The sequence below is a fragment of the Scyliorhinus canicula genome, chromosome 19, assembly GCF_902713615.1.
Source record: "Scyliorhinus canicula chromosome 19, sScyCan1.1, whole genome shotgun sequence".
NCBI lineage: Eukaryota > Metazoa > Chordata > Chondrichthyes > Carcharhiniformes > Scyliorhinidae > Scyliorhinus > Scyliorhinus canicula.
Window position 1 is genome coordinate 99223296 of NC_052164.1, and position 26521 is coordinate 99249816.

A 26521-nucleotide genomic window follows, 5' to 3' on the forward strand; every position below is an offset into this window, starting at 1 on the left:
GTGCCATCTTTCAGATGAGCATTAAACCGAAGCTCTGTCTGCCCTTTTAGCTGTACATAATAGATCCCATGAGGTTCATTTTGAACAAGAGTGGAGAAGTTATCCCCGCTGTCCCAAACAATATTTATCTGTCAGTCAAAATCGTAATAACATTTGAGCTGATTATCACATTGCTGTTGAGGGAGCTTTCTACGCGTAAATTGGCGACCATAGTAACTGGTCTTCAAAAGTACTTCACTAATTCTAAGGCACTTTGAAAGTTCTGTGATCGTGAAAGGTGCCGTACCATACAAATGCAAGCCTTTCTTTTTGTATTCTGAATTTACTCTGCCATGTATCTGCCCATTCCTCCAACCTGTCTATGTCTTCCTGAAGTCGTTATTATCTTCCTCATAAACATTTTTAACTCTATGGGACAGGTAGAATTGGTCAGTAGATCCTTTTCGTATGTGGGAATGTACCTGAGCACAGTTGATTCGTCCGAAAAATCTTGCGACTCTACACATTTAAAGCCATAACATGCTTATTGATTTGCCTGGGGTCTCTGCTCAATTTGATTAATTTTACAGTCCAAGTAAATCGGACATCAGTCACTTCCTAATGCACGTAGGCATCTCAAATGACTTCAATGGTAGAAATCTGTAATGGGTTCCAAGAATTGCTCTGTCATAAGATTGCTAAGAGTTGTGACTTATTCAACAACTGTGTCTGTGCTGCTTGCTCTTGTGTAGGTCTGGAGTTTCAGCTGCAACAATCAGCACATGCCTCAAGGACTGAACCACAAAATAAGATTAAAGTCATCAATCTTTGTGCATCCGAACCCCTTGACGATGAATGACAAGTAGTCAGGGAATGACTCATGGCAGCAATAAATCGAAAGATTAAGATTAGTAACTGTCTGCAGGGAAGCGATGCAAAAATAAATAAACATCCTTTGCAAAAGTTGAGAACTTGGGTATGAGGTGCTATAATATGACGGTATAAAAAGGGAATTCAGGAAGATTCTCCTTATCTAGAGAGTGCTTAAAACGTGGAACTCACTACCAAAGAGAGTAGGTGAAGTCATAGAATCATAGAATTTACAGTGCAGAAGGAGGCCATTTGGCCTATCAAGTCTGCACTGGCTCTTGGAAAGAGCACCCTACTTAAGCCCACACCTCCACCCTATCCCCATAATCCCACCTAACTTTTTATGACACCAAGGGCAATTTAGCATCGCCAATCAACCTCACCTGCACATCTTTGGACTTGTGGGAGGAAGCCGGAGCACCCAGAGGAAACCCACACAGACACTGGGAGAACGTGCAGACTCCGCACAGTGACACAAGCCAGGAATCAAACTTGGACCCTGGAGTTGTGAAGCAACTGTGCTAACTATTGTGCTACCGTGCTGCCCTATAAGTCAATATTGTATTCAAGGGGAATGGGGTTCAATGAAGAGAGGGGAGCCGCAAATACTGGTATGGACCTTTGGGCTGACTGGTCTGTTTCTGTGCTGTGTGTATTTTGTAATATTTATCAGTGAAACACACTCGCACTGCCAAACATAATGGGTGAAATCTACCCTCTCCCGGGATTTACCTAGCTCGCCACGCTTCATGAGGTCTAATGTAAACTAACAAGATGTCGCGATGTGAATTCCATCCATTATGGGTGGGATCACTTTCAGGCAAATCTGCATATTAGAGTGGGACAGCTAGTCTCACTCTAAAATGCATTCCCAAGATCTAACCAAGGCGTGGGATTGAGCCCCCTTGTCTTGGAGACCTCGGGTGAGTGCCGTTCAGTGCTGGTCTTCACAAACGGGGACCAGACAGAACTGCACTCATGGGGATCTCCCAGTGGATCAGAGGCTCCAGGTGCTTGCCCTCTGTGCAGGGTGCCACCTGGGCACTGACACTACCATCTGGTGTCAGCCTGGCACTGCCAGAGTGATGAGAGGTACTGCCAGATGGCAGGTGTACTACCAGGGTGACAGGCTGGCATTTTTCATGCAAAGGGGATCGGGCCCGAGGGTGCCCTGTGCGGGTATGGAGGGCCCCGAAGACCCCCTTAAAAAAGAGTTGGGGCTTGGGGGGCTTTCGGGAGTTGAGAGATCGGGATGCCATTTAAAATTGGTCGAGCGCCACAGTGCAAAAAGAGACCAGATGCAGCTTTGGCTGCGCTTTCCCTGCTGAGCCCCTCGATCTACCTGAATGGTCATTCGATGGTGGAGTGTTTCTCAGCTAATCGCGGGCTATGGGACGCTGTTCTCATACGGGTAGATCACGCCCAATGTCTTATCAATGATAAGTTGAAGATAATTGTAGTCAAATGGCGTGATAGAATTTCTGATGACACATAAGACCAATCTATCCATTTTCAAAAGGTTCCCTCACCATAACCCTGTTTCTCCATCTGTTCCTTGCTGAAATCCATGTAAACAAGTCCCTCATAAACCTAAAATAAGAAAGAAATTTCACATTTGACTAATGTGACAACATATAATTTCCAAATAACACCTTCAATCTAACCCAATGTTATATTCTCTGGCACTGTAACATAAACCAAAATTTTGGCAATGCTTTCACAAACAAAGTATTACTTTTGCCACAGTGAATATTACCACATGAACCAACCACTTTGCACATAGCCAGATCCTTCAATCAGCAGAAAGAAATATGACCAATTAACCTGTTTTTGGTCAGTGTTTTACTCATCACAGGATGTGGGCATTACTGGCAAATCCAACGGGCCCGATTCTCCGCTCCCCACGCCGGGCGGGAGAATCGTGGAAGGACCGGGCGACTCACGACACGCCGCCCTGGCACCCCCCTCGATTCTCCCATCCCCCGTTCGGAGAATCGCGCTCGCCATTTTTCACGGCAACCGGCGATTCTCCGGCCCGGATGGGCTGAGCGGCCTGACGTTCCCAACCTGTTCATGCCGGCGGCAACCACACCTGGTCGCTGCCGTCGTGAACATGGTGCCAAAGCTTCATTTGTGGCTTGTGGAGGGTGAAGAGGGGAGTGAGCACCACGGCCGTGCTCGGGAGGGGACTGGCCCGCGATCGGTGCCCACCGATCGTCGGGCCGGCGTCTCCAACGGACGCACTCTTTCCCCTCCGCCGCCCCGCAAGATCAAGCCACCACATCTTGCGGGGCAGCGGAGGGGAAGACGGCAACCGCGCATGCGCGGGTTGGAGCCGGCCAACCTGCGCATGCGTGGCTGACGTCACTTAGGCGCCGCCGTCGCGTCATTCTCGGCGCGCCGCCTTGACGCAAGCTTCAAGGCCCGGTGGCCGAGATTTACGGAACGCCGCTCCTAGCCCCCTGGGGGGGGTGAATAGGGTGCGAGGAGCGGCCTCCGAGGCCGCCGTGAAACTCGGCCGAGTTCACGACGGCCTTCCCGATGCCGCGCGGGAGCGGAGAATTCCGCCGAACATTTATTGCCCCTCACTAATGATCCTTTTTAAAGGTGATGGTGCATTGCCTTTGTGGCAAATGAGTGACTGGATCAACCACTTAAGAGGTCAGTTCCAAACCCATAACCCAGAAAAACACCTAAACGGACAAGGACAGCAGACGAATGGGAACACCACTATCTGAAAATTCTCCTCCAAGCTGCACGCCATCCTGGCTTGGAACTACATCACCAATTCCTTCACTGTCGCCGGGTCAAATCATGGAACTCCCTCCCTAACGGCACTGTGGGTATATGCACACCAAATGGGCAGCAGAGGTAGCTCAACACCACCTTCTCAAGGATAACTAGGGATAAACATTAATAAATGCTGGCCAAGGCATTAACATACACATTTCATGTAAGAATTTAAAAAGAGTCAACCACGTTGTTGTGGGTCTGGATTCACATTTGGCCAGATCAGGTAAAGACAACACATTTCCTTCCTTAAAGCGTATTAGTGAATCAGGTGGGTTTTATGACAATCCAATAGTTAGACCAAGTCACCATTAATGGATATTAACTAGTGTTGGTTGCGGTAACAATATCAGCTACACAGTGTAGGCAGAACACCTGCCGTGACATTCAGTAGTGCTACAGAATTTTAGTACATTCAGAACAGATGGGTTTGGTCACAATTTAACATTTCATCTAAAGATTACTGAAAAGACAGTACTTCCTCAGTGCTGCACTGAGTCGCAACATAGATTATGTTCTCAAATCCCAGAATGGAGGAGGACAGATTATATCTTCTGTTTGAAGAATAAATGGGCATGCCAATTGAAAAATCATGCTAATGATACATCTAATTTGTGCCAATTTAATAGACCACCTAATTTTGTCATAAATCATTCTTTTGGTCAACAGATATTTATATTAAAAATATATAAAAATTAGACTGTAATTATATACTTTAGACATATTCAGAATTTCCTGGTATTTGTTCAGGATTTAGAGCTCTGTTATTAGCCAAGGTCCACTCATTCCAGCATATGATCGTCTGACTCCAGAGTTCAGGGGCTGGATTCTCCATAATTGGGACTATGTCCCCACGCCGGGGTCAAAACGGTGGCGTTTTACTCCTGAAAATCCTGGAATAAAGGGACACGAATTCCCAGCCATGCAGTGGGCTAGCAGGGATCCGGATTAAACCCCGCAGCTTTTGCTGCAGATATGGGGCGGAATTCTCCGACCCACCCGCCGGGTCGGAAAATCACCGGCGGGCCGCGCGAATCGCAGCACACCGCCCCAATGCCGGGCCGCGATTCTCCGCAGAATGGAGTATTGGCGCTACTGGGGCCGGCGTTGTCGGCGCAGCACCGGTCAGGGTATGCGCCGACTCTCCGGCCTGTGCCGGCACGGGCTGGCGTGCCAATTCTCTGCCCCAATGGCTTTCATCAAAAAGCCAAGTCCCACCGGCGCCATTCTAACATCCTCTGAGCCGGCGGGACCTCGGCGTTGAAGGGTCCTGGGGTGGCCTGTGGGGGGGGGGGGGGGGGGGAGGGGGGTCCGACCCCGGGGGGGGGGCCCCTCCGTAGTGGCCTGTCCCACGATCGGGGCCCAGTGATCAGCAGCCCGGCCTCTCTGTCGGGGGGCCTCCTTTCCTCCGCGGCGGCTCCTGTAGCCCTGCGCCATTTGGCGTCGGGGCCGGAGCGTGGAAGTAGGCCATTGCTCATGCACTAGTTGGCACTGGGCCAACTGCGCATGTGCGGTTCCCACAGCACCAGGTTCAGCTCGGGGTAGGCAGCTGGAGCGGCGTGGGCCACTCTAGTGCCGTGCTAGCCCCCTGTGGGCCCCAGAATGGGGTCCTGGAACGGGCGCCGACGCCGGAGTAAAACAGTCCCATTTTTATGCCGGCTTCGCCACTTAGCCACCAGATGGGAGAATTCCGCCCATGGGCCCCCCACTTCCGGGTCTGAGGCCGCGCATGGGCACACGCTTTTCCCTGAGTACGCCACTTTTCGGAGCCCGCAGAATCTGAACCGGCGCCAGTCCCGATTTCTTGCGGGAGCATCGATTTTCTGCTCCCAATCTGGGCGCAGGTTTGGCGCGAGGGTGCGGAGAATCCAACCCCAGATCTACCAATCAAATTACACTGACAACTCTTGTTTCATTCAAATTTCATTCACTCCAATCCATTATATTTTTTATATTTGAATTATACCTGGACCACTCGATCCTGAAGTCCTGCTGTAATAATTAACTCTTCGGTCTCAACATTCAGAATAAAGTTTGCCCTGAGCGGCTTTGGCAAATCCTGTCAAAGAAACAAAATTAGTTTAGAAGATTGAAAGGAAGGGTTGTTATTATCTTTATTCCATTAAGACAGCATGTGCTTTGTTCCTTCTATATAAACTAAAACAAACATTTTATGAAAGGACAGTGTGGAACATGCCCCCTGGTACTGTCCCTTTGCACAGGTTGGCACTGGCAGGCTGGTACAATGCCAACCTGTGCCAAGGCGCAGGGCCAGGCTGGGCCCTCCGTGGAGCCACATGGGTGGTGTTCCCATTATGTGTGGTGGGAGGCGGGGGGGTGAATGTTGAGGCCATTGAGCGGGGGAAACACCGGTGGTACTTCCCTGGTGGGGGAAGAGGGGTACAGAGAATCCAATGATTACGGGTGGGGAGCTCGCAATGATTATGGAGTGGGGTGTGGGGAGAACCCCCATAATTGTGCAAGCTGGTTGGGAACCTCCGTGGTGGTGGGGGGAGGGATGGTGATTTAAACCTCAGCGCTGATCGGGGCGCCCTCTAAAGATTGCACCCTATCTCTGTGGAGCCGGCCTTGCCGGTTCTATCAGGCCCTGCCCCAGCAGACTGAGAGTGAAAACCTCGCCCATTGATTTTTTTTTTCTCTCGGAATGCTTGAAAATCTGGAATAAAAACTTGGCTGTGCAGCTGAAGAGGTACACCAATTTTCCGTCTGTGCCTGACACCGAAATAATATGGGAAAATTCTGCCCATAGAAACAGGAGTAAGACCATTCAGCCTCTCCAACTAGACCATGCTTAATTTGCATCTTTACTCCTCACTGTTGTAACTCATTGCCTAACCAAAATATATCAATCCCAGTTTCACCATTTGGAATTACTCCAGCCAGGAGTCAGTGCTCTAAATAGAGAACATTGACAAGAGGAAGAAAGCTCCACAAAATTATTCTAATTGCCCTTCCGTGATGGTTCTATGAAACTACTAAAGAAGATAAAAGTAAAAGTCAGCAGATGATTACTCACATCATCAATTAAATCATAGAACTTCATCAAGCACTTCAGGGTGGCTGAGACAATAGCACTGTAAAAAGAAAAGATCATGTCGAAGCGAGACTATCACAACTGTAGGAACATAGTCAGAATGTGGGGATTTTACATAGATATGAACTGCACAAAATGTTGCCTTTTCTTTAACCATTTAAAAACCTAGATAAAGGCACAAGACCCATACCACAGGGAGGCACAAAGTTATAAAGAGTAGAAGAGAAGATAGGTTAGATGACACCAAACCTGGCTTTTAACTGTCTGAACATTGTAGAAGGACAGTAAATACGGTAAATGGCAGAATCCTTAAGAGTACTGGCAGGCAGAGAGATTTGGGTGTACAGGTCCACAGGTCACTGAAAGTGGCAACACAGGTGGAGAAGGCAGTCAAGAAGGCATACGGCATGCTTGCCTTCATCAGCCAGGGCACTGAGTATAAACATTGGCAAGTCATGCTGCAGCTGTATAGAACCTTAGTGAAGCCACACTTAAAATATAGTGTTCAATTCTGGTCGCCACATACCAGGAGGATGTGGAGGCTTTAGAGAGGGTACAGAAAAGTTTTACCAAGGTGTTGCCTGGTATGGAGGGCATTAGCTATGAGGAGAGGTTGGATAAACTTGGTTTGTTCTCGCTGGAACGATGGAGGTTGTGGGGTGACCTGATAGAAGTCGACAAAATTATAAGGGGCATGGAAAAACTGGATAGTCAAAAGCTTTATCCCAGGGTGGAAAAGTCAATTAGTAGGGGACATGGGGTTAAGGTGCGAGGAGCAATGTTTAGAGGAGATATGCGAGGATGTGTTTTTACACAGAGGGTAGTGGGTACCTGGAACTTTCTACCGGAGGTGGTGGTGGAAGCAGTGATGCCTTGGCAAATACATGAATAGGATGGTAATAGATATGGACTCTGGAAGGGTACAAGGTTTTAGGTTAGATGGGCAGCCTGGTCGGCGCAGGCTTAGAGGGCTTAAGGGCCTGTTCCTGTGCTGTACCTTTCTTTGTTCTTTGACAGTGATAATGGATTCCTAAGTGTTGAGGTGCTGGGAAAATTCGGTGAAGAGCTGTAGATGGTAAATGCATTTTCATTTCAACATGGTGAGGAAAGAGATAAGGAAAATAACAACTTGCATTTCAATAGCGCATTTCACAACCTCAGGACATTCCAAGGTTTTTCACAATCATTTATATACTTTTAATGCAGGAAACACCGCAGCAAATGTGTGCCAGACAATCTGGGGCGGGATTCTCTGATCCTGAGGTAAGTGTTGACGCCGTCGAAAACGCCGTTGCGTTTCTCGACAGCTTCAACGCAGCTACAGGGTCAGCAATTCTGGCCCCTACAGGGGGCCAGCACGGCGCTGGAGCGGTTCATGCCGCTCCAGCTGCTGATCCGGCCGTGGAATGGGCGCTGGAGGATGCACGCAAGCGCAGTGGGTCCGGCGCGAACCCGCGCATGCGCAGTCCCACCGGTGCGATTTCCGCGCATGCGCGGTGATTCCCTTGTCAGCGACGGCCCCGACCCAACATGGCGCAGGAGTACAGGTGCCAGCGCAGAAGAAAGGAGGCCGGGAGACAGTGAGGCCGGCCCGCCGATCGATGGGTCCCGATCGCGGGCCAGGCCACATCGGAGGCACCCCACCCCGGGGTTGGAGGCCCCCCCCCCACAGGCCACCACCCGATCCTTCAACGCTGAGTTCCTGCCGGCTGAGAGCAGGTGTGGACAGCGCTGGCGGGACTCTGCATTTCCACGACGGCTGCTCAGCCCATCCTGGCCCGAGAATCGTCGGACCTGCCGCGTAGAGTGGCCCGCAACCGATGCCGCGCCAACCACGCTGGCGCCAATGGCGCCGATTCTCCACTCTGTGGAGAATCACATGCCGGTATCGGGGCCGCGTGGCGCGATTCGCGCTGGTCGCGGGGATTCTCCGGCCCACCCCAGGCTGAGATAATCCCGCCCTCTGTTTTAGAGATTTTGCTTAAGGAATAAGTGTTGGCTTAGACACTGGGGAAAACTTCCCTGCAATTCTTTGAAACCTGGGGATCTTTCAGACAGGGCCTTGGTTTAATGTCTCATCCAATAGATGCTACTTCTGACAACGGAGAGCTGCCTGAGTACTGCTATGGGGTGTCCACCTAGAATTTATGCTCCATTCTCTGGAGTGTGAGCTGAACCCGCAACATTTTTACTCACACATTTAGTGCTACCCACTGAGCTATGACAGATGCAGACTGTGGGTACTGATTAACCACAAGCTCCTATCCATTCTTCCAACTCCCACTGCCTCATAAATCAGAACAGATATTAAAAAGAGAGGATCATACTGATGGACAAGTATAAAACAGCACTGATAATAATGTACGAGCAGAAGCTACAACTAATTAATAATCTTCATTGTCACAAGTAGGCTTACATTAACACGGCAATGAAGTTACTGTGAAAAGCCCCTAGTCGCCACATTCCGGCGCCTGTTTGGGTACACTGAGAGAGAATTCAGAATGTCCAATTCATCTAACAGCACGTCTTTTGGGGCTTGTGGGAGGAAAGCGGAGCACCCGGAGAAAACTCACGCAGACACGGGGAGAACGTGCAGACTCCTCATAGACAGTGACCCAAGCTGGGAAACGAACCTGGGACCCTGGAGCTGTGAGCAACAGGTCTACCCACTGTGCTACCGTGCAGGACCACTACAGACTGCAACACTGCTCAGAGACATTTACCTGACACAGAAGAGGAAGGCAAATAAGAGGTTTAATTTTAAAAATAAAATTCTATTAAATATGAACAATTTTACCAGGAAGATAAGAAGAAAGTGAAAAGTTAGTGCCAGAAAAGAGTATTTCATCCGTCAGGCTCAAGTATTCCAAGGGTAATAGCTGCTGATCAAATAAGTTCCAATATTTTTGACTTTCAAGAACCTCTGAGCTTGGGCTCAAAATCTGTCACGGTCACAATGAGTAGTGACAGGATTGTGATGGATGGAATATGGTGATGGTCCCACCATACCCAGCTTTTAATAAAGATTTCTGAATGTTTTATCACGAATCTCAGCATCTCAGCAGAGGCCCCAATGGGGCAACACGCAGACAAGACGATCTGTCATGGGAAATACCAGAGTCAACAGTGGCAAACTGGTAAAAAAATTGGCTGCATCGAGCTAAAAATGCCTCGGCACTGTTAATTACAATTCAACTGGTTTGCATTAAAGTCAACATGGGGGCTCAGCCTTAACATTTCAGCTTAAATTGAAAGAATTGTCAAGTTACAGGGGGTTATGAAATAAATGGCCACAGGTGAGTGCTATTGACATCACATAAAAATCCATAAACCACCATTTCAAAAACAAAACTACTTTAAAATATTTAAGCAGCGTTCATTTTTTTCCTATTTCCCAACTGTACTCCCTCATCACATTCATAGGTTTCTTGGTTGGAAACGAATGTGATATGTCGTCGATAATAACCCGAAATAAATCTGACAGGGTGCATGTTTGGACAATGTTTCATGGAATTGTTCAGAGATTTGTCAAGTGACCTGGTTGATCCTTTCAGAATCTCCCATTGTGAGGCCATCAGGCAAAACACTCAACACAACGAAGTCTCACATATGGGTCTCTCCAAGGGGTGACATCCTTTGTTTTGTAGCAGTCAAGCAAAATGCGAAATAATTTAATTACTACAAAATTCGCCAAATGTTAGCATCACATCTTCACTGACCTAGATTAACTCCTCCCAGTAAAGTGTATTAACCGTAAAATTGTTATATTTATCAATTCCTTCCATGATTTTGTTGCATTCGCTTTCATCCAGACTTCAAATTCCTATAACACCTTCATAACTATCAGGAAGAAGCTGGGACTAGTTTCTCTAGAAAAAACTGCGAGGTTTTTAAAGTTATGAAGATCGGTGGGGTAGAATTAATAAAGATTTTTCCAATTGTGGGGAGTCCAAAACCACAGACGATAAACATGTGATAGTCCCTAATATATCCGGCAAGGAATTCAAGAGAATCTCTTTACTCTGAGAACAGTTAGGAATGTGGAACTCCACAGGAAGTCGTTGAAGTGAATAACAAAGATGCATTTCACAAAATTAGATAATCAAATGAGGCGGAGAGGAATGGAAGGAAATGCTGACAGGATTAGATGAAGTATGATTGATGGATGCTCGAGTGGAGTATAAACACCAGCTTTAGGCTGAATGGCCTGATTCTGTGCTGTAAATTCTGTGTAATTCTACAAATATCATTTCATTTTCATTTCATTTCATTTCAAATATATGGCAGAAATATGTTCTTAAGAACTTAAAATGGAAAATGGAGTTGAGACAGCAAAGCTGGAGAAGAAAGTGTCGAGAAGCAGAGAAGGCAGTTCTATCATTAATATGAGACTACTTTGAAGCATACATTTTATTAGTTTAATAGTGTGGGGTGGGATTCTCTCAGCCCGTGGCCGGGCCGGAGAATCAGCGCGAATCGCGCCACGCCGCCCTGACGCCGGGACGCGATTCCCCGCACAGTGGAGAATCAGCGCCATTGGTGCTGGTTGGGGGCCGCTCTACAAAAATCCCGAGTTCCGCCGGCGCCGTTGTAACCTGCTCCTAGTCGGCGGGACCTCGGCGGGGTGGCCTGTGGGGGGAGGGGGGGGGGGGTGTAGGGGGTTGTCTGACCCCGGGGAGGGGGCCTCCGTTGTGGCCTGGCCCGCGATCGGGGCCCAACGATCGATGGGCCGGCATCTCGGGTTGGAGGCTTCCTTTCTTCCGCGCCGGCCCCTTTAGCCCTACACCACTTGCCGTTGGGGCCGGCGTGGAGAAGGAAGCCACTGCACATGCGCGCATTGGCACCGGTGCCTCTGCGCATGCGCGGACCCCACCCAGTTGATGCCGGGATCAGCAGCTGGAGCGGTGTGGATTGCTCCAGTGGCCCCCTGTAGGGGCCAGAATTGCTGATCGCCGTCGGGAGATGCGATGGCATTTTCGACAGCGTCAACACTTAGCCTCAGGATCAGAGAATCCCACCCAACATTCCTGCCATTCCAGCAGTAATAGTACAATCAGAGGGTCTAACAGTAGCAGAGTCTGTCAGCTAAGGTTACACAAGTGAACTGAGAGGAAGAATTCATGTCCAGTGCCTTCAGTCTAAGGACTTAGACAATATTCAATTTTTTTTTACAGAAGTCAATATATTTGTTCAAAGACTTAGCACCAACCTGCTTCCAGCAAGGCCCTGCAGAAAGACAATCACAGAGGAAATTAGATAAAATGTGTCCCAAAGCTACACAGCAAATACTCCCAAAAGGGTCCCCCTTCCCAACAGCTCAGCTGGAGTGTTCATTTGAGCCCCAGAGATTAATAAGCAGTTTTAGCCTTGTTTACTTCTTTCTGTAACAGCCACCTGTTCCTGTTCAATTCCAGCTACCCTATGCTCATATCTTTAATCTACCAACGACAGCACCACTAGCATCCTACTTCATCTCATCCTATCAACCCTATCCAGCAGAGGGCAGCAGAGCAAAGCTACTGATCAGCTACTGATCAGCTGTTCTGGGGGAATTTGCATACGTGCAGTGCGGTCAGCCTAAGTTGAAGGTGGTTTGTGGAAGGGCTGTTGGCAAGTGACAGTTAAACCCGAAACACTTCGTGAGTGTTTCCCACCCTACCTCCTCCTCTAACCAACCCCCCCACCCCACGGTGGTTGGGAAGCGGGAGCAGGGGCCTGTCGTGAAGGTGAGTGAGTGCCTTTAAATTTGCTTAACTTTCAGCGGGAGCAGGGTTTGAGGTAATATCAGGTAAGCTCTTCCTTTCTTTTTCTTTTTCTTGTTTTTTTTTTTTAAATCTAGGGGTGATGTCAGGGAAGGCAGTACAATGCTCCTCCTGCAGAATGTTTGAGGTGAGGGACGCCGTCAGTGTCCCTGCTGATTTCATCTGTGGGAAGTGCACCCAACTCCAGCTCCTCAAAAACCGTGTTAGGGACCTGGAGCTTGAGCTGGATGAACTTCGGATCATTCGGGAGGCAGAGGGGGTCATAGATAGGAGCTTCAGGGAAGTAGTTACACCAAAGACTGGAGATAGATGGGTAACTGTAAGAGGGACTGGGAAGAAGCAGTCAGTGCAGGGGCCCCCTGCGGTCGTTCCCCTGAGTAACAAGTATACCGTTTTGGATACTTGTGGGGGGGACGACTTACCAGGGGTAAGCCATGGGGTACGGGCCTCTGGCACGGAGTCTGTCCCTGTTGCTCAGAAGGGAAGGGGGCAAAGGAGTAGAACATTAGTAATTGGGGACTCAATAGTCAGGGGCACAGATAGGAGATTTTGTGGGAGCGAGAGAGACTCACGTTTGGTATGTTGCCTCCCAGGTGCAAGGGTAAGTGATGTCTCGGATCGTGTTTTCCGGGTCCTTAAGGGGGAGGGGGAGCAGCCCCAAGTCGTAGTCCACATTGGCACTAACGACATAGGTAGGAAAGGGGACAAGGATGTCAGGCAGGCCTTTAGGGAGCTAGGATGGAAGCTCAGAGCGAGAACAAACAGAGTTGTTATCTCTGGGTTGTTGCCCGTGCCACGTGATAGTGAGATGAGGAATAGGGAGAGAGAGCAATTAAACACGTGGCTACAGGGATGGTGCAGGCGGGAGGGATTCAGATTTCTGGATAACTGGGGCTCTTTCTGGGGAAGGTGGGACCTCTATAGACAGGATGGTCTACATCTGAACCTGAGGGGCACCAATATCCTGGGGGGGAGATTTGTTAGTGCTCTTTGGGGGGGTTTAAACTAATTCAGCAGGGGCATGGGAACCTGGATTGTAGTTTTGGGGTACGGGAGATTGAGAGTATAGAGGTCAGGAGCACAGATTTGACTTCGCAGGAGGGTGCCAGTGTTCAGGTAGGTGGTTTGAAGTGTGTCTACTTCAATGCCAGGAGTATACGAAATAAGGTAGGGGAACTGGCAGCATGGGTGGGTACCTGGGACTTCGACATTGTGGCCATTTCAGAGACATGGATAGAGCAGGGACAGGAATGGTTGTTGCAGGTTCCGGGGTTTAGGTGTTTTAGTAAGCTCAGAGAAGGGGGCAAAAGAGGGGGAGGTGTGGCGCTGCTAGTCAAGGACAGTATTACGGTGGCGGAAAGGATGCTAGATGGGGACTCTTCTTCTGAGGTAGTATGGGCTGAGATTAGAAACAGGAAAGGAGAGGTCACCCTGTTGGGAGTTTTCTATAGGCCACCTAATAGTTCTAGGGATGTAGAGGAAAGGATGGCGAAGGTGATTCTGGAAAAGAGCGAAAGTAACAGGGTAGTTGTTATGGGAGACTTTAACTTTCCAAATATTGACTGGAAAAGATATAGTTCGAGTACATTAGATGGGTCGTTCTTTGTACAATGTGTGCAGGAGGGTTTCCTGACACAATATGTTGACAGGCCAACAAGAGGCGAGGCCACATTGGATTTGGTTTTGGGTAATGAACCAGGCCAGGTGTTAGATCTGGAGGTAGGTGAGCACTTTGGAAACAGTGACCACAATTCGGTGACCTTTACGTTAGTGATGGAAAGGGATAAGTATACCCCGCAGGGCAAGAGTTATAGCTGGGGGAAGGGCAATTATGATGCCATTAGACATGACTTAGGATGTGTTGGTTGGAGAAGTAGGCTGCAAGGGTTGGGCACACTGGATATGTGGAGCTTGTTCAAGGAACAGCTATTGCATGTTCTTGATAAGTACGTACCAGTCAGGCAGGGAGGAAGGGGTCGAGCGAGGGAACCGTGGTTTACCAAAGAAGTGGAATCTCTTGTTAAGAGGAAGAAGGAGGCCTATGTGAAGATGAGGCATGAAGTTTCAGTTGGTGCGCTTGATAGTTACAAGGAAGCGAGGAAGGATCTAAAGAGAGAGCTGAGACGAGCAAGGAGGGGACATGAGAAGTCTTTGGCAGGTAGGATCAAGGAAAACCCAAAAGCTTTCTATAGGTATGTCAGGAATAAAAGAATGACTAGGGTAAGAGTAGGGCCAGTCAAGGACAGTGGTGGGAAGTTGTGTGTGGAGGCTGAGGAGATAAGCGAGATACTAAATGAATACTTTTCGTCAGTATTCACTCAAGAAAAAGATAATATTGTGGAGGAGAATGCTGAGACCCAGGCTATTAGAATAGATGGCATTGAGGTGCGTAGGGAAGAAGTGTTGGCAATTCTGGACAAGGTGAAAATAGATAAGTCCCAGGGGCCGGATGGGATTTATCCTAGGATTCTCTGGGAAGCCAGGGAAGAGATTGCTGAGCCTTTGGCTTTGATTTTTAGGTCATCATTGGCTACAGGAATAGTGCCAGAGGACTGGAGGATAGCAAATGTGGTCCCTTTGTTCAAGAAGGGGAGGAGAGATAACCCCGGTAACTATAGGCCGGTGAGCCTAACGTCTGTGGTGGGTAAAGTCTTGGAGAGGATTATAAAAGATACGATTTATAATCATCTAGATAGAAATAATATGATTAGGGATAGTCAGCATGGTTTTGTGAAGGGTAGGTCATGCCTCACAAACCTTATCGAGTTCTTTGAGAAGGTGACTGAACAGGTAGACGAGGGTAGAGCAGTTGATGTGGTGTATATGGATTTCAGTAAAGCGTTTGATAAGGTTCCCCACGGTCGGCTATTGCAGAAAATACGGAGGCTGGGGATTGAGGGTGATTTAGAGATGTGGATCAGAAATTGGCTAGTTGAAAGAAGACAGAGAGTGGTAGTTGATGGGAAATGTTCAGAATGGAGTTCAGTTACGAGTGGCGTACCACAAGGATCTGTTCTGGGGCCGTTGCTGTTTGTCATTTTTATAAATGACCTAGAGGAGGGTGCAGAAGGATGGGTGAGTAAATTTGCAGACGACACTAAAGTCGGTGGAGTTGTAGACAGTGCGGAAGGATGTTGCAGGTTACAGAGGGACATAGATAAGCTGCAGAGCTGGGCTGAGAGGTGGCAAATGGAGTTTAATGTGGAGAAGTGTGGGGTGATTCACTTTGGAAAGAATAACAGGAATGCGGATTATTTGGCCAATGGTAAAATTCTTGGTAGTGTGGATGAGCAGAGGGATCTCGGTGTCCATGTACATAGATCCCTGAAAGTTGCCACCCAGGTTGATAGGGTTGTGAAGAAGGCCTATGGTGTGTTGGCCTTTATTGGTAGAGGGATTGAGTTCCGGAGCCATGAGGTCATGTTGCAGTTGTACAAAACTCTAGTACGGCCGCATTTGGAGTATTGCGTACAGTTCTGGTCGCCTCATTATAGGATGGACGTGGAAGCTTTGGAACGGGTGCAGAGGAGATTTACCAGGATGTTGCCTGGTATGGAGAAAATCTTATGAGGAAAGGCTGATGGACTTGAGGTTGTTTTCATTAGAGAGAAGAAGGTTAAGAGGTGACTTAATAGAGGCATACAAAATGATCAGAGGGTTAGATAGGGTGGACAGCGAGAGCCTTCTCCCGCGGATGGGGGTGGCTAGCACGAGGGGACATAGCCTTAAATTGAGGGGTAATAGATATAGGACAGAGGTCAGAGGTGGGTTTTTTACGCAAAGAGTGGTGAGGCCGTGGAATGCCCTACCTGCAACAGTAGTGAACTCGCCAACATTGAGGGCATTTCAAAGTTTATTGGATAAGCATATGGATGATAAGGGCATAGTGTAGGTTAGATGGCCTTAGTTTTTTTTCCATGTCGGTGCAACATCGAGGGCCGAAGGGCCTGTACTGCGCTGTATCGTTCTATTTGTTACATATTTACCATTGAATGCAGTGCCGTTGGACTTAACACTCTTTTGTCAGACCAACTCCCGCTTTGACCCAAATATCATAGTTTCTTTTGAGTGCCATTGTTTCAAAACAAGCATTAAACATTATTATAAAAACAGAAAATGTTAAAAAAAATTCAGCAGGTCTGGCTTCACTTATGGAGAGAGAAAAGAGTAAATGTTTCGAGTCCAACATCACTCTCCTTCGGTTGAATGCAGGAGAAGTCATATCGGATTTAAAATGTTAACTCTGTTTGTTTCTCTCTCAATAGGGGCTGCCAGACCTGCTGAGTTTTTCCAACGCTTTACAGTCTTATTTCAAATCTCCATCATCCACAGTATTTTGCATTCGTGCATCTCTTCATAAGTATACTCACCACCTGTCGTGGTATATTGGTGTCATATTTTAGAGTGAAGTTCCTTTTGGCTAAGGCGATTCTAGAAAATTGGAACACAAAGTTCATCAATAGATCTAACTGAACTGCAGAAAAAAAAGTGATTCTTTAAGATTTTTAGACTTTTATTTTTTTTAAGTAAGCATGATTTGACTTGGAAAGAAAGAACTTGCATTTATGTACCACCTTTCATGACCTCAGGCTGTGCCAAAGCACCAATGAAGTACATCTAAAGTGTTGTATTGTAGGAAATGTGATAGACAATTTGCCCACAGCAAGGTTTAACAACAGATCAGATAATCTATTTCAGTAATGTTGGCTGAAGAATAATTATCAGGGGCTAGGCCGGCGCCGGAGTGTTTGGCGCCGCACAGCTGGTGTGGAAGGGCTTGGCAAACCGGCGCCGAAGGGCCTCCGCCGGCCAGCGCGAGTTGGCACATGCGCGGGAGTACCAGCGTGTGCTGGCGTCATCCCAGCGCATGCGCAGGGGGGTTCTTCTCCGCACCGGCCATGGCGGAGGTTGACAGCGGCCGGTGCGGAGGGAAAGAGTGCCCCTACGGCACAGGCCCACCCGCAGATAGGTGGGCCCGGATCTCGGGCCAGGTCATCGTGGGGGCACCCCACCCCCCGGGGCCAGATTCCCCCCGGAACTCTGCAGGCCGCCCTTGGAGCCAGGTCCCACTGGTAAGGACCTGGATGATTTACGCCGGCAGGCCCGGCTGAAAACGGGCGGCCACTCGGCCCATCGCGGACCGGAGAATCGTCGGGTGGGCCGCTGCCAATGGCCGCCAACCGGCGCGGCGCGATTCCCGCCCCCGCCAAAACCCCGTCGCCAGAGAATTCGGCAGCTAGCGGGGGCGGGGTTCACGCCGCCGCCCCCCCCCCCCCCCCTCCCCCGGCGATTCTCCGACCCGGCGGGGGGTCGGAGAATCCTGCCCATTATTCCTGGACACAGGGGAGAATTCCTCTGCTGTTTTTCAAAATAGTAGCCCTGGCACATTTTATGTTCATCTGAGAGGACAAGCAGAGGACAAGGTTTAAAACCTCATTATTATGAAGCGCACTAATGTTAGCAATCCATTCTTTAAACTGGTGAATTCACACAATCTAGAACTTTTCTTACCCTTGTTCAGAGCAGTATTGGTAGAATTTCTTACAGGTTGCTTGTAGTAACCTCAGGCCACCCAGATATCTGCAAAAAATACCTCAATTTAGCACTTTCACCAATAGATGTTTCTCACACCCTTCAATGCTTTAGCCCATTCCAGAGTAGCACTCTGTTCCAAAGGGGACTGAACAATTCTAAATCAGTTCAAAAACGTTCTGTGAGATACTCTCGGGGAAATCCTGATGGAGTTAGCATCTCACTCTACATGATATTTAATTCTGGTGTAGTGGCTGTCCTATTGTAAAAATCCCACAGATTTACCAATCCCCGTAAGAGTGAGGCGTATATTTGCTCTAACTTGTGAAGCCTACAGAAGACTTCAGTCCAACTTTGGGTGGTTCGTTTTTCAATGGTCTCTCAAATGGCCTAACAAGCCACTCAGTTGTCGAAGCAATCGCTGCTTCTGAAGGCAAGGAAGCACAGGCAATAAATGCAGTCCCACCAATGTTACCTGAATGCATGAATGACGTAACAAGCTTCACACCCAGAAAGGCCTGGAAACTTATATTAATATGATTACTGAGTCTCCCCCACCACATGATCCTCCCTCACTGAATATTGACATCTTGCCAACGTGACGTCACGTCAGCAAGGTTTACACAGATTCTGAAAAACATGAATCATTTAAGGGGATTTTCCCAGAGGGCAAAAGTAAGTATAGCCCCTGGGGGGATAGAGACATGCTCAGGCAGTGCCCGCTGGCACAGGTTGGTGGGGCCAGCTTGGCAGTGCCAACATGGCAATGCCAGTCAGTGCTGGGCAGTCCCGGGGCAAAGCTTTGGGGGAGTCCCATTGGGGGCAGATTCACATTATGTTTGTTAGGGGGAGAGCCACCATGGCATTGCCATACCCATGAAAGGGGAATGGGGGGGTGGAGGGGAGTATGAAGGAAGGTGGGGGGGTGTAGGGTAGGTAAGTAGGAGCCTCTGGGTGGTTGGGGTGGGGTGACAGGTGGGGGTCCTGGAAGGGAGGAGACCTGTAAGGGTGCCTGGGTGGGGTGACAGGTGGCGGGCCGGGGCACTGTCTGTGTGGAGTTTGCACATTCTCACCGTGTTTGCGTGGATTTCACCCCCACAACCCAAAGATGTGCAGGGTAGGTGGATTGGCCACGCTAAATTGCCAGTTAATTGGAAAAAATGAATTGGGTATTCTAAATTTATTTTAAAAAGTAATAGCCTTCAACCGCAAGACTCCTAAGAAGTCTTACAACATCAGGTTAAAGTCCAACAGGTTTGTTTCGAATTACTAGCTTTCGGAGCACTGCTGCTTCCTCAGGTGAATGAAGAGGTATGTTCCAGAAACATATTTATAGACAAATTCAAAGATGCCAGACAATGCTTAGAATGCGAGCAATTGCAGGTAATTAAATCTTTACGATCCAGAGATAGGGGTAACCCCAGGTTAAAGAGATGTGAATTGTCTCAAGCCAGGACAGTTGGTAGAATTTTGCAAGCCCAGGCCATATGGTGGGGGGGTGAATGTAATGCGACATGAATCCCAGGTCCCGGTTGAGGCCGCACTCATGTGTGTGGAACTTGGCTATAAGTTTCTGGAGCAGTGGAGCAGTGCTCCGAAAGCTAGTGATTCAAAACAAACCTGTTGGACTTTAACCTGGTGTTGTAAGACTTCTTACTGTGCCCACCACAGTCCAACGCCAGCATCTCCACATCATTCAACAGCATGGCCAGGGGCCTCTGCAGTCAGTGGGAATTATGTCGGTGGGACAGACAGGCAGGGACAAGGGTTGCCCCAGAAATGGGTACGCACGATCCAGGGGTTGGCATGCTGGTGCCACATGCGGTTCTCCCCACACCGCCTCCGCCCTCCTCCCCCTCCCCAACCCTCCCATGGCGGAGGCAAGCCCAGCGCCCCGGGGTCTTTGCCTGTGAGCAAAGATGGTTACTCGCCTCCTCGGCTCCCCACAGAAGCCCTTCCGCCAGGTTCATGTTTTTTAAATGGGGTACTAATCTACGCCAGCGTGAGCACTTGCTGGGGTGGCCAGTGGATGACAGGAGCCCATTGGATAGGGATCTCGTTAATTGTATGGAAATGGGGCTATGGCGAGATCCCGATTTCACCTACGGACGTGGGCAGGTTGCATCGCAAACCGTTTGCCGTGGTTCTCCCGCTATTTACCGGCCACGTTTCTCTGGAGCGAAAGTGTAACGAGGCAGGAGAATCGTGTCCGAAGAGTCGTTTTATAGCAATGGGGGCTCGACCGCAGAGGCGGCGGGAAACTCCCTGAAATAAACACCACAAATGAACTTAGAAATGTTTCCATTAAATATTTTAAACAGCCTCATTCTTATGTAAAGTGCATTTTTTCAAGAAGGGAACGATCATGTTCAAATTATCAAAGAAGTATTGTTTTAGGCTGCCTCTAGAGACACTACAATCACTGGATAAAATGGAGATGATTGGATAATTTTCCCGTCAACACTGCTGAAACTAGGATTCATTCTGCTCAAATAATTTGCACCCTCGTCACCGGGAAACTAATGCGCTGGCGTGGGACCGGAATATCCCGTGAACAGCCGGTAGATCGCGCCCCTTGTGTCACATAACTATCTTCCACTCTTTACATTTTACTGGAGAAGTAATCCTGCTTTTATCTTTAGTTTTGGTCATGACCTCTGTTGGCTGTAGGTCACACAGACTCTGCTTCAATCAACCTTTTTTGCTGTGGACTGTTTGCTGTGATTCTTGCCCTTCCACTAACTCACTGGCTGACACAGTGGTGTTAGTATTCATATTAATATTTTTAACAAACACTAACCCTGTGTCTGCTTATACATTAGCAATCAGCAACATAAACATTATAGAATCATATCGACTCAGAGAAAGCCATTTGATAATTTGTAACTGTGCCTGTGCCAGCACTCTAAAACAGCTATGCAATTAGTCCCATTCCCTCTACTCTATCTTCATAACCCTGAAAATGTTTTCCCTTCAAGTCCTTATACAATTCCCTTTCGAAAGTTATTATTGAATCTCCTTCCACCACCCTTTCAGGGAGCACATTTCAGAACATAACAACTCGCTGTGTTAAAAAAGGATTCTGATTGACAAATGAACTGGAGGAAGGAGGCAAAGTTATACATCCATATGGTGAAATAGAAACACTGGGCGGGATTCTCTCAGCCCACGCCGGTTTGGAGGATCGCCGGGCCGGCCGTGATTCGCACGACACTGCTCCGACACCAAACCGCCGGTTCTCCGGTCACCAGAGAACATACAGTGCAGAAGGAGGCCATTTGGCCCACCGAGTCTGCCCTGACCCATTTAAGCCCTCACTTCCACCCTATCCCCATAACCAAATAACTCCTCCTAACCTTTTATGGTCACTAAGAGCAATTCAGCATGGCCAATCCACCTAACCTGCAGGTCTTTGGACTGTGGGAGGAAACCGCAGCACCCGGAGGAAACCCACGCAGACACGGGGAGAACGTGCAGACTCCACACAGTTACCCAGTGGGGAATCAAACTGGGACCCTGGCGCTGCGAAGCCACAGTGCTATCCACTTGTGCTACCGTGCTGCCCTGAATCGGCCCTATTGGTGCCGGTTCGGGTTGAGCGGCCCCTCCCCCCCGCCAGTGATTCTCCGCCCAGGATGGACCGAGTGGCCGCCAAAAAAGCCCGAGTCCCGCCGGCGCCGTTCACATCTGGGGCGGGATTCTCCGACCCCCGCCAGGGGGCGGCGTGAATCCCACCCCCGCCGGCCACCGAATTCTCCGGCACCGGTCAGCGCCACCCCCCCCCCCCCCCCGGGCGATTCTCCGGCCCGCAATGGGCCGAAGTTCCACTGCTGTAATGCCTGTCCCGCCGGCGTGAATCAAACCACCCTCCACCCTGCCTTACTGGCAGGACTGTTGGCGCGGGCGAGCTCCGGGGTCCTGGGGGGGGGGGGGGGGGGGGGGGCACGGGGTGATCTGGCCCTGGGGGGGTGCCGCCACAGTGGCCTGACCCGCGATCGAGGCCCACTGAACCGCGGGCGGGCCTGTGCCGTGGGGGAGCTCTTTTCCCTCCGCATGGCCGACGCGGAAGGTGAGGGCTTGGCCCCTAAAGGTGCGGAGAAATCCGCACCTTTGGGGCGGCCTGATGCCGGAGTGGTTCCCACCACTCCATCCCACCGGGACCCCCCGCCTCGCTGGGTAGGGGAGAATCCCGGCCCTGGTCTTACCCGGCAGGACCTCGGCATCCATCCTATCAGGCATGGCCTGGTGAGGGGGGTCCGACGCCCGGGGGGGGGGCTCCACTATGGCCTGGCCCGCGATCGGGGCCTACCGATCAGCAGGCCGGCCTCTCCTGGTGAGGGCCTCTTTTACTCTGAGCCGGCCCCTGTAACCCTACGCCATGTTGCGTCAAGGCCTTCGTGGAGAAGGAACCTACCGCTCATGAGCGCCTTTGCGCCCGTCGCAGCGCGCATGCGCAGACCCGCGACGCACGTTTGACGCTGGTATCGGCAGCTGGAGCGGCGTCAGTTGCTCCAGTGCCAGGTTGGCCTCCTGTAGGGCGGAGGATCGCTACACTTAGAGGTCCGATAACACCGTCGTTAAACTCTCCAGTTTTTACGACGGCATCAACACTCTGCTGGCAGAAGGGAGAATCCCGCCCCTTACTTTTTGAACTGCTGGTGAAATGATTAAATCATTGACTGCACTCAAATGTATAAGTTAAAGTTACAAACCCTTCCTTTCGACTGATCCCATGTAAATCCTGTAAGCTACCAAACTCTGTGGGGTCATTGAGAGGATGGGGTATCAGTACCTGGAAAATTCAAAAGTAGAAAGCAACATTAGAGTAAGAATTAGAAAACATTGTGGGAAGTTCACAATAGGCTGAGCAATCAGCAGATCACATGACTTTCTTTAACTGTAACTTTATCCCATGTTCTCCTGAAGATGCAGACATGTGCCTATTCATGGGCGGAATCAACCCTCTGCAATCTTACCCAAGTGACCATCATTTATAAATCACCTAGACCAGATAAACTACACCCCAGGGTTCTAAAGGAGATAGCTGAGGAAATTGTGGAGGCATTGGTGGTGATCTTTCAGGAATCACTGGAGGCAGGGAGGGTCCCAGAGGACTGGAAAATGACCGCTGTTTAAGAAGGGAGGGAGGCAGAAGACAGGAAATTATAGGCCAGTTAGCCTGACTTCGGTCATTGGTAAGATTTTAGAGCCCATTTTTAAAGATGGGATTGCGGAGTACTTGGAAGTGCATGGTAAAATAGGACTGAGTCAGCACGGCTTCGTCAAGGGGAGGTCATGTCTGACAAATCTGTTAGAATTCTTTGAGGAGGTAACAAGGAAGTTAGATAAAGGAGAGCCAGTTGGCATGATCGATTTCGATTTCCAGAAGGCTTTAATAAGGTGCCATACAGGAGGCTTTTAAATAAGTTAAGAACCCATCGTGTTAAAGGTAAGACACTGGCATGGATAGGGGATTGGCTGATTGGCAGAAGGCAGAGAGTGGGGATAAAGGGGTCTTTTTCAGAATGGCAGCCGGTGACTAGTGTGTGTGTGTCTTGGGCATCATTTATTGCCCTTGCTCAATCATTTAAGACAGTGCTCATGAGTTATCACATTGCTGTGGATATGGAGTCACACGTAGGCCAGACCGGGTTAGGATAGCAGATTTCCTTCCCTGAAGGATATTAGTGACCCACTGAGTTTTTACAGCAATCGATGATAGTTTCATGGTCACCTTTACTGAGAATAGCTTTCAATTCCAGATTTATTAATGGATTTAAATTCCACCAGCTGCCATGATGGGATTTGAACCCATGCACGAGAACATTAGTCACTGCCTCAGTGAAGTTACCGGTGCGCCAATGTCTTTCCATAAACTGTGGCCGGGATTCTCCGCCCCACCCACCCCCCCCCCCCCCCCCCCCCCCCCCCCCCGCGGGGTCGGAGAATCGCCGGGGGGCGGCATGAATCCCGCCCCCGTTGGCTGCCGAATTCTCCGCCGCCGGAGATTTGGTGGGGGCTCACCTCGGCCCCCTCCCCCGGTGATTCTCCGGCCAGTGATGGGCCGAAGTCCCGCTCGTAATGCAGGTCTCACCGGCGTAAATTGGACTAGGTCCCTTACCGGCGGGACCTGGCGGCACGGGCCGACCTGACGCTCCCGTGCATGCGCGGACCCGTGGCAGCCGGCGGAATCCCTTCGGCCCCAGCTGGCACGGTGCCAAAGGCCTTGCACGCCAGCCCCTGAAGGTGAAGGCAGCCCGACGCCGGAGTGGTTCACACCACTCCGTCCCGCCGGGTACGGGAGAATCCCGTCCTGTATTCATACAGCGCCTTTCAAACCTTTGAACATTGCAAAGTACTTTTATAGTCAATCAAGTATTTTTGATGTGTGGTCAACTGTTGTTAACTTGGCAAATGATTGCAGTCCAGTTGATAAGCAATCATGAATGGCATCCTGGTGGATGTTGTCCTTCCCTACCCAAGGATCCTCCTCTGGCGCTTTAGTTTAATGCATAAGGTACAAAGTATTAAAAGCAAAGATATCATCCAACACCTATACAAATCACTCTGTATGTCCAATTTTGGCCACCCAACCTAAGAAGGTACAAAAAAAACTCCATAAAGTAACACCAACCATGAGAGGATAGACAACAGAAGTGACAGATTATTTTGGCAGAACAGACAAGATTAAGGGATGCAGAGGTGTTCAAAATTATGAGTGGCTTTGATAAGGCAAGGTGGTAATTAAAGGGCATACATTTTACATCATTACTAAAAGGTTAAAATGAGAGGCTGCAAAAATTGTTTGGATATTTTTTAAAGCGAAGGTCGTTTGGATGCAGAATGCCCTATCAGAAACTCAGGAAGAAGCAGATAATCTAATAACCGATCAAATTGAAATAAATAAAGATTGAAAAAGAAGCGCTTGATGATGTTTGGGGAGAGCTAGCTGGAGGACGGAAGGAAGTGGACAGTTCCTGAGAGCTAGCGCAAAATGAAGGGCTGGAAGGTTCCTTTCTGTATTGGATAATCAGTTCATTATTAACATCCCTCAAGGCCAGTTACCTCAGCAAATGAAGCTTGCTTCTCATTCTCACACAAATTACAGGGCTACGCACTGCTCATTCTCCTAGCACTTGCAATGTGAATGAATGAAATGAAAATCGCTTATTGTCACGAGTAGGCTTCAAATGAAGTTACTGTGAAAAGCCCCTAGTCGCCACATTCCGGCGCTTGTTCGGGAAGGCTGTTACGGGAATCGAACCGTGCTGCTGGCCTGCTTGGTCTGCATTCAAAGCCAGCGATTTAGCCCTGTGCTAAACAGCCCCAGATGTGCACGCAGGCTGGGATTTTCCAGGCAGGATCAGTCAAGGGTGGGAATGGAAAATTTGGAGAGGCAGCTAAAAGTTGATTGACTTTCAGCAGGACTGGGAAATCCTAACCAGAAAATTCCGCTCAGAATTTTCTTCCAAACTCGAATTGTAAAAAGGGATCAATTTGAGAAGTTTTTCTGTCCCAATTTCAAGACCTCTTTAAAATTGAAAGATTGCAACATTTTTAATGCAACAGTAGGGTGCGCATATTTTAATGTTATTAAATCTAATGACTTAACACTGCAAAATACATGAAATCATGCTGGGGCTATCTCTGAGGCCTCACCACTGGCTGCTACGGCTAAAATGTTTTGCTGTTGTCACACTCTTTTGAGTTTGGAGGTACAATTAGCAGCAAAGTTAATTTCATTGTAAATGCATTAGAGAGGGACCCTCTGTTTGTCAGTGTGCATACTCTTTACTTGTTACATTGCTCAATCACGCGTTGACTTAACTTACAACTTTTTTGCTTTCGTATATCGTCACATCAGCCCAGAAGTTAGATATCGTCATGGCAATGGTTTTCCCATGGAAGCCATCTGATGGATTTCCCATAATTCCTACCCTAAAAACAAGTCAGCATCATCAAATTTAAATAGATCTCTCATATCAAACACAAGGAGGAAAAACCATTCCCAAAGGTATGACTTTAACTCCAACAGACCATTTAGGGGCAAAACAAGCGGCTGGCCTCGTGCCTGATAACAGTGAGATTTTGTTCCTACTGAACTTCAAAAAGACTATTAAATATTGTGAACTGCTGGAGTTTCATAGAATTCCTACAGTGCTGGAGGGGCCATTCAGCCCATCGAGTCTGCACCACCCCTCCAAAAGAGCACACCACCCAGGCCCGATGTTTTTCGATGGTGCTGCTGGTTGAGAGGGAAGGTTCTCCATGTCCTCACTCGTTTATCGAATAGTTCTGTAGAATACCTAACATCTATCTGAGCGACAATACACCTGCCCCCACCCCACAAACTTCCCCCACTTCAGGATTATCCACTTCACAACACGGTAGAAATGAAATGAAATGAAAATCGCTTATTGTCACAAGTAGGCTTCAAATGAAGTTACTGTGAAAAGCCCCTAGTCACCACATTCCGGTGCCTGTTCGGGGAGGCTGGTATGGGAATTGAACCATGCTGCTGGCCTGCCTTGGT

General features: G+C 49.0%; 1 protein-coding gene across 1 annotated transcript in view; it reads right to left on the reverse strand.

Moving 5' to 3' along the window:
- Positions 1–26521, reverse strand: part of LOC119953961 (glucuronokinase with putative uridyl pyrophosphorylase) — a 60166-nt gene that overhangs the window by 14554 nt on the left and 19091 nt on the right. The window contains exons 10-17 of the mRNA XM_038778683.1: positions 25821–25926; positions 22701–22780; positions 17968–18036; positions 16827–16887; positions 11904–11920; positions 6677–6734; positions 5606–5698; positions 2379–2439 (exon numbers count right to left, since the gene is read on the reverse strand). Of these exons, the coding sequence (XP_038634611.1) occupies positions 2379–2439; positions 5606–5698; positions 6677–6734; positions 11904–11920; positions 16827–16887; positions 17968–18036; positions 22701–22780; positions 25821–25926 (545 nt within the window). The remainder of the gene's footprint in view (positions 1–2378; positions 2440–5605; positions 5699–6676; positions 6735–11903; positions 11921–16826; positions 16888–17967; positions 18037–22700; positions 22781–25820; positions 25927–26521) is intronic.